The sequence below is a fragment of the Alexandromys fortis genome, unplaced genomic scaffold (assembly GCF_014885135.2).
Source record: "Alexandromys fortis isolate MF-2015 unplaced genomic scaffold, M_Fortis_MF-2015_v1.1 scaffold_14, whole genome shotgun sequence".
In the NCBI taxonomy this organism is placed as follows: Eukaryota; Metazoa; Chordata; class Mammalia; order Rodentia; family Cricetidae; genus Alexandromys; species Alexandromys fortis.
Window position 1 is genome coordinate 6,952,911 of NW_026067910.1, and position 11,153 is coordinate 6,964,063.

General features: G+C 38.7%; 1 protein-coding gene across 1 annotated transcript in view; it reads left to right on the plus strand.

The window, feature by feature from the left end:
- Window positions 1-11,153, plus strand: part of Slc35f1 (solute carrier family 35 member F1) — a 425,287-nt gene that overhangs the window by 324,673 nt on the left and 89,461 nt on the right. The window contains exon 3 of the mRNA XM_050138201.1: window positions 10,960-11,087. Within this exon, the coding sequence (XP_049994158.1) occupies window positions 10,960-11,087 (128 nt within the window). The remainder of the gene's footprint in view (window positions 1-10,959; window positions 11,088-11,153) is intronic.

Consider the following 11,153-nt stretch of genomic DNA (forward strand, 5'->3'; position numbering starts at 1 on the left):
TCTATCATCTATCTATCTATTATCTATCTATCTATCTATCTATCTATCTATCTATCTATCTATCTATCTATCTATCTATCATCTATGTTTTTTGAGGCAGGGTTTCTTTTTGTAGTCCTAGCTGTCCTGGAACTCACTCTGTAGACCAAGCTGGCCTCAAACTCACAGAGATCCACCTTCTTCTGCCACCCAAGTGCTGGGATTAAGGGTGTGTGTCACCACCACCCAGCAGTACCCTAAATTTCTAACATGCTTTCAGTTAAAATGCAAACATAAAGTAGAAAGGCTAGGAAATGTCTGGATTTTGCCGATTGGATCTTCTTTGTGTGCTTTAACATGTTTCTCTAACCCTGTCTCCTGAAGTGGTGCCTGAGTGCAGATAGTTGTTCAGATTTAAAGACGTGTACAGCAGGGTATAGGTGGTGTTTTGTTCTTGTCAAGAAACAAGAGACACAGAGTTTGGTTGTTTCTCTCAACTGCTAAGGCCAAGGCTTATCCCCACTTACTCATAAAGGAAATACCAAACTATGACATTCTACCCATCTTACTTCTTACTCATTTGTTATGAGTAAGGTAGAATATTATCATAAAGACAATCTGTTATTATTCAGGCATTTGTTCGGCCCGCCCTTGGGGTCCTGACGGGATACAGCCTCAATTGCAGCCATTAAGAGCATCCCCTGTGCGCATTTGGTTCATTCCCTTATAAAAGGTGGGCCTTGCCTACTCCCAGTCTCTCTATCTCTGTCTCTCTCTCTTCCATCACCCTTGTCCCCGACCCCTCTCTCTCTCTGCTCCCTGTCTCTGCCCCCTTCTGTACCCCTTTCTCTGTCCCCCTTTTTGTCCCTTCTCCTTCCTCTTCCAATAAACCAGTCATATGAGCCCTGTTGCATGGCATGACTTCTCTTTGCACCATTTTTTAAAAATAAATTATAACACAATTTCTCACTTGCTGTTTAGTTACTCCTTGGTGGAGCTCACACATAATTCTGGAGAAAAGAGGGGATAGGATTTGATTGTTTTACTCTGTCTCCCAATTTTCAGAATCCTGACTTGATTTAACCAACTTTTCCCAATAACAACCAGGTCTTATTTTTGTTGGTGCTTTCTATATCTCTCAGGTGGAGGTTGCAGTGGTTTCTGGTGTTTTTTTTAACTCATCAAAACTCATGAATTTATCAAATTTCATGCATTTTTGCCAACCTGGTTATTTCCATTGGAAAGCTTCTTCCAGTTGGCCCCAGAATCCTTTTGATAAAACTCTAGATTTAGAATGCTCCCTTTTCCTCTGTGTGACAAGATATTCTAGACTCGGCTCATGTATTACATTTCCTCACCCATGTCTATATTCAGCCGTTTCTCCAAAGGTTATTGTTTCTTTTAGTGAAAACTGTATTTGAAGATGTTAATCTGGATGCTATGATATTTACTGACAATAGGTTGATATAATGGGGAAAATTGAGTTCTATAAATACACTCTTCAATATTTTCAGTTGGAAATACACACAAGAGAGAGAGACAGAGAGAGAGAGAGAGAGAGAGAGAGAGAGAGAGAGAGAGAGGATACTCTATTATTACATTGCTCAAAAATGCCTTTTCTTTTATCTAAAGTTAATTTCAGGAAAAAATAATATGAAACACTTCTGACTTGTTTTATTAAATTTTTCATGTAGACAATGTACCATTTCTAGAGTAGTAAATACTTTATAATAAAAAAATATCAGAACAGACCTTGGAAAAAATACCCAACTTCTTCTAAATCCAATTTTCTGATCTGAAAATATTTTCCTCACGGCACTGTTAATAACAAAGCTATCGCCTCCCCAGTATTAACTCAAAGCTAGCTCTATGTGCATTTCCTACTTAATCCTTTCGGAAACATTTTCAAGTAAGTGGTATTTGCTTCGTTTTATAAATGAGCACCGTGTTTCAAGGTGACTCTGCCTGGTAAGTGGCAGGCAGTGTTTTCACAGAGGTCTCTGACTCCAAGCTTTTAACCTAGACTTTAAAGTGTCAGGCAAATAGAAGCAAGAAAAGTGCGGTGCTGCTGGCAGACTACCTGACAGTCGGAGTCAGTGGAAAACAAGTGACGGCTAACAAAAGTAGCCTTGGTGGGTATCTCCTTGGCATGTGAGATCGGAGATAAGAGGCTGGGTACTGAGAGCATGCCAGCCAGCTTCCTGATTTCCTAGGCATCTGGCCCACTGATACTTTAGCCTTTTAATTTCCCATGTTAGGGCTAACTTATGTGTCCGCCATGACAGCTGCTCTCATGTCAGAGCTCAAGGTCAGCCCTCAAGAGCTCAGGCTGGCACCTTCTGTCATGTTGTCTTTTGAATCTCCTCAGCAAGTGGCAGGCATCCAGAGGCAAGCCTGCTTTGGCCTCTTCCCCTTACATCGTGTGTCATTAGCTGCTACATAGCTCTTTGTTCAAAACTAAATTCACAAAACTGACAGATTCATCTGCCTAATGTCGTGAGGCATCGGAGTCAATTACAGGATAGTTCCAGAAGGCAAATCGGGGCACTTTTCATGAAATGGGATGAAGTAAAGGGAAATAGTCTTGTCATTAAAGAGGACAAATACATTTTCCTCTCAGCAGGCTCGCCCCGGGAAAATTGAGAGATTTATATTAATACAGAGTTTCATTATGATTGCTCTCCATAATTTCAAATCAAAGCATCTACCACCCACTTTTCCCCAGCAGACCTACCATTAAAGATGTTCGCTAGTGAGCAACGTTCAGACTGGAAGTGGTGTCTTCACGATGACAGCAACTTGAGGGATAACCACAGAATTTTGAAACTTTTTCTTCAGAGAAACACTTTTATTGTTTCACAAGGAGGGGTGTGTGTGTGTGTGTGTGTGTGTGTGTGTGTGTGAATGTGTACTTTTAATCCAAGTCTGGGGGTTTATAGGACCTTGTTATATGGGGATGCATCTGGTATGCATTCAAGATTTTGCATAGGGGTGGATAATATTTCGTTCTGTTGGAAGACAAGCTACTACTGAAAAGGCTTACAAACACAGCCTTGACACTATCTCCTCCTCAGCTAACTTCCTAAATTTAAACTAATCAAACAATTAGAAAGCTGTAGTGTTTTGAAGATGACCCTCCCATCTGGCATTAGTTTTAAAATTTGGTGTGGGGAACCCTCTTAAAATATCCAGAATCTTGGCAGTTTTCAGGAACGTCCCATACAATCACTGTTCAGAAATAGAATCTGGCAGGAGTAGAAGGTGGACTTCAATTTCTTCTACAATAATTTCTCAAAAAAGACCTGAAGCAAACATTACAAAATGTTAAAATTTATTAAATCAAGATGGAGAGTACATTAACACTTTCTTATTCAGTGTTTTTATTTGTATCTAACCATACAGATAGTGAAACATTAGAAAATAGACTATACTTAAATACCAAACTGCAATCCCAAAGATTCTATTTATTGTTCATAGGTTTTATTACCCTTTACAGTTAATAAAAATAAAATCTAGAGGTAATTTCAAAGCATTCACATTCATCAACTATACAGGTATTATATTCCCAGGGATTTCTCTCTTTCATGAGATTCAGAGGGACCTTTAGCACAGGGATTCCAAAAATATATTGTCATTACTTTAAAGCTTTAATTATCTACTGTACTGCAGTGTGAGTCAGGTACTCCCTTTTAAACAAAATAGTCTCCTTCCTGGATAAGAAGTAGTATCCATCCTGAATAACTCTGCTAATCATGTCCGTTGAGTGTTTACAGAGTCATCAAATGAAACACCGTGGAAACATTCCATGGTGTGTAGTTCCTTGAAGTTGTTATCAGCAGACCAGCAAGGCAACCTATCCTTTGTCTGAGCCCATATAATGATGATTTTGGATATGTTCTTGGTTAGTGAGCCAAGTCACATCGCTCTAACCTAGTATCCCAGCAATGTGTTTTGAGATGTGGCTTGTAGACTCTCATTTGGCAATCCTTCATCATGTAAAATAGCAGGGACAATGACCTGTGACTTTAGAATGGCTGCTTTGAGGTTAAATACACCATTAACAATTTTATGGCCTCTATCCCATGTATTATGTGTCAAATACTCAACAAACTAGCTTTGTCAATGTCATAGTTTCAACTAGAAAGCTCTCTCTGTGGTAGGAGTCAGAATGTAGTGGATGTATTTTAGCTAACTCAATTTCAGTGTTAATTCACCTTTCTGAGATGACTAAATATAAACTTTATTTATATATTATTTACTGACTACTTGTCATGGACTTTTGGATCCTGGAGTTAAAGACCAAGACAATGCCAGTTTGTTCTAATTGTGAATAACTTAATGAGTAATAAAGGTAAGAAACAGGTAAGCAATGCAAGTGGCAGAAGCACGTTTCCTCACAGAGCACATCACAGAGCCCAAGCCCAAGGAGCAGAAGTAAGAGTGGCAGCAGTCCTGGGAGAAGTGTATGATGTTTCAGGAGGTCCCATTTTTTTTTAAATATTTCTCTCAGTGTCTGTGCTGCTGAAGTTATATTTAGGAAGTGGTCTCCTGTGCCAATGCATTCAAGTGTACTTATCACTTTCACTTCTATGAGTTTCAGTGTGGTTGGTTTTATATTGAGATCTTGGATCCATTTCGACTTGAGTTTTGTGCATGATGATGGATATGGATCTATTGGATCTATTTTCATTCTTCTACATGTTGATATCCAGTTATTCCAGCACCAATTGTTGAATATGCTTTATCTCTTTTTATATTTTTTTGCTCCTTTGTCAAAAATTACGTGTTCATAGATATGTGGATTGATAGCCAGGTCTTTGAATCAGTTCCACTGGTCTTCCTGTCTGGTTTTATGCCAATACCAGGCTGTTTTCAGTACTATAACTCTGTAGTGGAGTTTGAAATCAGGTATTGTGATGCCTCCAGAAGTTCTTTTATTGCACAGGATTGTTTTGGCTATCCTGTTTGTTTCTTTGTTGCCTTTTCATATGGAGTTTAGTATTGTTCTTTAGAGATCTGTGAAGAATTTTGTTGGGTATTATATTGAATCTGTAAATTGCTTTTGGTAAGATTGCTATTTAACTATGTTAATTGGATCTACCCAAGAGCATGGGAAATCTTTCCGTTTTCTGGTGTCTTCTTCAATTTCTTTCTTCAAGGATTTAAAGTTCTTGTCATACAGGTTTTCAACTTGTTTGGTTAAAGTTACTCCAAGATATTTTATGTTATGTATGGCTATTATGAAGGGTGATATTTCTCTGATTTCTTTCTCAGCCCATTTATCATCTGTGTAAAGGAGGGCTACTGGTTTTTTTTTTTTAGATAATCTTGTATCTGGCTACATTACTTAAGGTGTTTTTGAGTTGTAGAAATTCCTTGGTACAATTTTTGGTGTTACTTATGTAAACTATCATATCATATGAAACTAAGAAGCTTCTGTAAAGCAAAGGACACAGTAAGCAGGACAAAATGGCAGCCTACAGAATGGGAAAAGATCTTAACCAACCCCACATTGGACAGAGGAATGATTTCCAAAATATACGAAGAACTCAAGAAATTGGTCATCAAAAGAACAAATAATCCAGTGAAAAATGGGGTATAGACCTAAACAAAGAACTCTCAACACATGAATCTCAAATGGCTGAAAGACACTTAAAGGAAATGCTCAGCATCCTTAGCCATCAGAGAAATGCAAATCAAAACAACTGAGATTCCATCTTACACCTGTAAGAATGGCCAAGGTCAAAATCACTGATGATAATTTCTGTTGGAGAGGATGTGGGATAAAGGGAATACTCCTGCATTGCTGGTGGAATTGCAAGCTGGTACAGCCCATTTGGGTATCAGTATGATGATTACTCAGAAAATTAGGAAGCAACCTTCATCAAGACCCAGCAATACCACTTTTGGGTATATACCCAAAAAATTCTCAAGCATACCACAAGGGCATGTGCTCACCTATGTTCATAGCAGCATTGTTTGTCATAGCCAGAACTAGGAAACAACCTAAATGCCCCTGACCAAATAATGGATAAGGAAAACATGGTATATATATTTACACAATGGAGTACTACACAGCAGAAAAAAATAATGACATCTTGAAATTTGCAGGCAAATGGATAAATGTAGAAAACATCATATTCAGTGAGGTAACCCAACCCAGAAAGACAAATATCATATCTACTCACTCATAAGTGGCTTTTAGACATAAAGATAAAACATCCTATAATTCACAATCCCAGAGAACCTAGAAAACAAAGAGGATCCTAAGAGAGACATACATGGATCTAATCTTACATGGGAAGTAGGAAAAGACAAGATCTCCTGAGTAAATTGGGAGCATGGGGATCATGGGAGAAGGTAGAAGGGGAGGGGAGAGGGTAGAAGGGGAGAGAGAAAGGAGAGGGAGTGGAGAAAATATATAACTTGATAAAAATAATTTTTAAAAAAAGAAGTGTATATTGGTATTTTTTGGGGACACTAGGGAACAGTGCTTATTTGGGGTTTCTATTGCTCTGAAGAGACGCCATGACCAAGGCGACTCTTATAAAAGAAAGTATTGATTGGAGGATTGCTTTTAGTTTTAGATTTTTTATTAGAATGGCTTATAGTCTGTGGTTTAGCTAATCTAACACTGGCTGCCTTTGAATGGGCAATCCAAGAGTCCAGTAGTTTTTCAGTCCATATGGCTGGGTATCTTAGCAGGTCTTCAGTAAATGCTGGAATCCCAAAGAAATAGGCTTTAATGCCAGTGACAGTGACCCATGACTTTATAGTTGCACTTGGCAGGGAGGGTGAGAGCAAGCTGGTAAGGAGAGCAAGTTTCCTTTATTCCATTATATAGGCTGGTGGCAGAAGGTTTGGTCTAGATTTAAGACGGACCTTCCTACCTCGAAAGAACTGGACAAAACGTTTATTTTCCTGCCTCAAAAATCCAGATTAGGTCTCTCCACTTCAAATGATTTAATAATGAAAAATGCCTCATAGTTATGCTTGCCCATTCAGGTTTTAGTTAATTCCAGACATAGTCAAGTTGACAGCCAAGAATAACTCTAACAGAGGTTTCATCCATTATTGTCATGACAGGAAGTGTGGCATCATGTAGGCAGCATGGTGCTGAAGTAGCACCTGAGAGCTTTACATCCTAACCCACTTGCAACAGCAGAAAGAAAGAGAAACACAGAGCCTGGTATGGATTTTTGAAACCTCAACGCCCATAACTAGTTACTCATCTCCCATAACAAAACCACATCCCCTAATCCTTCCCTCATAGCTCATCAGCTGGCATGTCCATCTCATTAAAACCACCACATTTCATTCTCAGTCCCTCTAGGTTTGCAGTTCTATCATAATGCCAAGTGCATTTAGTTCAATTCAAAAGTCCCCATAATCTAAGACTGTTTCAATGTTCAATGTCTCTTCTGAGACTCAAGGCAATTTCTTTACTGTAACCCCCATAAAAATACTAAACAAATTACCTGCTCCCAACACACAGTGGCACAGGATATACATTACTATTCCAAAATGAAGGGAAGGGAGCATAGTGAAGAAATACTGAATCAAAGCAAGACCAAAAGCCAGCAGGACAAATTCAAACTCTGTGTTTCCGCGTCCCATGTCAAAGTGCTCTTCAGATCTCCAACTCCTTTCAGCTTTGTTGGCTATGACACACTTTCCTCTCTTGGGCTGGTTCCACATTCAGTTTCCTCTGGTAACGGTCAAAGAGCTTCCAATAGCCAAAGACCCCCTTCTCATCAATCCTTCAGATGAGACTGAGTCCTTGGCTGGCAGTCTGCCTGGAACTTACTGAACTCTTAAATCTTTCCTCTGTTTCGTTACGGGAATTTTTCATTTCTTCTTTAAGAGCCTTCATTGTCTTCATAAAGTTGTTTTTAAGGTCATTTTCTTCTGCTTTCTTTCTATGTTGGACTGTTCAGGTCTTACTGATGTAGGACCACTAGTTTCTGGTGGCGCCATATTATTCTTTATGTTGTTGAATGCATTCTTACATGACCATCTACCCATCTTTTCCTCCAATCAGTATGGGTGGGGCCTGTAGTTCAGGTGGTCACTCTTCCTCCTGATGTATTTGGGGCCTGTGGCCTCAGTTGTCTTTGGTGCTGTTTCTTCAGGTACAGTTGGGGCCAGTGGGGTCTGTGGTCCTTGGTGCAGAGGTGGAGGATGATTGGCAAGAGAGAGTGCTGCTACCTGGTCAGTGGTGTTGCCATGCTTGTGGGAAGAATGGGGGTCAGGGTTTAAAGAGCAGGGCTCTCCAGCTGGGATCTCAGACACTCACCTGTTGGTCCAGGTACAATTGGGGCCCATTGTGCTTGTGGTCACTGGTTCAGAGGCTGGGGTGAGGGATATTTGGTGAGAGAGGTTGCTCCTACCTGGTTGCTGGGGGTTGTGTGGGTAGGGGAACAAAGTCTTGAATCATAATCATTCAGTTAAGCTGCACTCAGATTCTTTGAAACTAGAACACAATAAACATACTTTGTTTTAAATATCTATGTATTAGAATAATTTGTCAAACAATACTGAGTCATATATATATATATATATATATATATATATCACTATTCAATCAGAATGTCTATATATTCAATGTTGTCTGTGAAGACTTCACAAGCTGGCCACAAATATTTGTATGTAATTATCATTGGGTCATTTTTAGAAATAATATTTATTTCAGCTTGAAATACATATGACAATAAGATTGAAGATATCTAAAGTCTGTCCAGGTTCTATGAATGTCAGACAAGATGATGAAATTGTTGGCAAAACTGAAAGAAGGGTCAGGTGGTGATTTTTTTCCAACCTGAAGCTTTCTCTCTACACATCCTTCACGCAGATCTAGATTAGACGTGGACATTCAAGCAGAAGACTCTTTTGGATGCCATCTTAAAGTCTTACTCCACATACAAACTGCTTCTAATGGGATGCTTTTCTTTTGGTCTGTTCTAACACAGTCTTGAAATTTAGGATGGTCTGAGTTTTGTGTTTTTAATAAAGTTCTCTTTTATTGAAAATAGACTTTTATTATACGACATATTCTGATTACAGTTTCCCCTTTTCTTTTTTCTTTTTTATTGTTTTTATTGAGCTATCTATTTTTCTCCACTCCTCTCTCACGCTCCCCCTTCCCCTTCTGCCCTCTCCCATGATCTCCATACATCCAATTTACTCAGGAGATCGTGTCTTTTCCTACTTTCCATGTAGATTAGATCCATGCATGACTCTCTCAGGGTCCTTTGTTGTCTAGGTTCTCTAGGGTTGTGGACTATAGGCTTGTTTTTCTTCGCTTTATGTCTAAAAGCCACTTATAAGTGAGTATATAAAATATTTGTCTTTCTGGGTCTGGGTTACCCCACTTAATATGATGTTTTCTAGATCCATTCACTTGCCTGCAAATTTCAGATGTTATTATTTTATCTGCTCTGTAGTACTCCATTGTATAAATGTACCACATTTTCTTTATCCATTCTTTGATTGAGGGGCATTTTGGTTGTTTCCAGGTTCTGGCAATACTCAACTTCATATGAAAAAGCACAAAAACAAAGGGTAGCCCAAACAATCCTGTACAATAAAGAAACTTGTGGAGACATAACAATCCCTGACTTCAAACTCTACTACAGAGATATAGTACTGAAAACAGTCGGGTATTGGCATAAAAATAGACAGGAGGACCAATAGAAGTTAATTGGAGACCTGGATATCAATCAACACACCTACAAACACCTGATTTTTGATTATGAAGCAAAAGATATAAAATGGAAAAAAAACGTATTCAGCAAATGGTGCTTGCATAACTGGATATCAACATGTAGAAGAATGAAAATAGATCCATATTTTTTGTCATACACAAAACTCAAGTCCAAATGAATCAAAGACCTCAACATAAAACCAACCACACTAAACCTCACAGAAGAGAAAGTGAGAAGTACACTTGAACGCATTGGCACAGGAGACTATTTCCTAAATATAACCCCAGTAGCACAGACACTGAGAGCAATAATTAATAAATGGGACCTCCAAAAGCTGAAAAGTTTCTGTAAAGCAAAGGACATGGTCAACAAGAAAAATGGCAGCCTACAGAATGGAAAAGATCTTCACCAACCCTAATTCAGACAGAGGGGCTGATCTCCAAAATATACAAAGAACTCAAGAAATTGATCATCAAAAGAACAAATAATCCAATAAAAAGTGGGGTACAGAATTCAACAGAGAACTCTCAACAGAGGACTCTAAAATGGCTGAAAGACACTTAAGGAAATGCTCAATATCCTTAGCCATCAGAGAAATGCAAATCAAAACATCTCTGAAATTTTATCTTCACCTGTCAGAATGGCCAAGATCAAAAACACTGATGACAGCTTATGCTAGAAAGAATGTGGGGTAAAGAAAGGGAACACTCCTCCATTCCTGGTGGGAGTGCAAACTAGTACTTTTGCTCTGAAAATTAGTATCGCAATTTCTTAGAAAATTAGGAAACAACCTACCCCAAGACCCAGCAATACCACTTTTGGGTGTATATTCAAAGGATCCTCAAGCATACCATAAGGACACGTGCTCAACTATGTTCACAGCAGCATTATTTGTAATGTCCTGAGTTTTTTGTGCAATGTACCCTTTCTTGAACATTTTTCCTTTCACTTTTCTCATGGCACAGCTATTCTTTCATACACACACACACACACACACACACACATACACACACACAGAGTCAATATGCCATAGTGAGCAATGACCTACTCAGTCTCACCCTGGTGTAGAAACTAATTTGAAGACCCAAAAATGACCATGAAGACAATTTCCTAAGTAAAGTATGTGAGTCTTTAATAGATTAAGCCACTAAATATTGGGTAAATTTCTGATAAAAATGCACATATGGGTATATAATACAACAGCATGTTAGAATTCTAAATATGTAATATGTCAAGAACTTATTTTTTTAACTTTTTTTTTAACTTTTTACCACAGGAGAAGAAAACCTCTTGGCAATTTTACGACGAAGATGGTGGAAGTACATGATCCTGGGACTCATAGACCTGGAAGCTAATTACCTGGTGGTCAAGGCTTACCAGTACACGACCCTGACCAGTGTCCAGGTAAGATGGTTTCTCTCCTCGCAACTCTCCAGACACAGTGCACGTTGAGTTTAATTTGTTGGATAT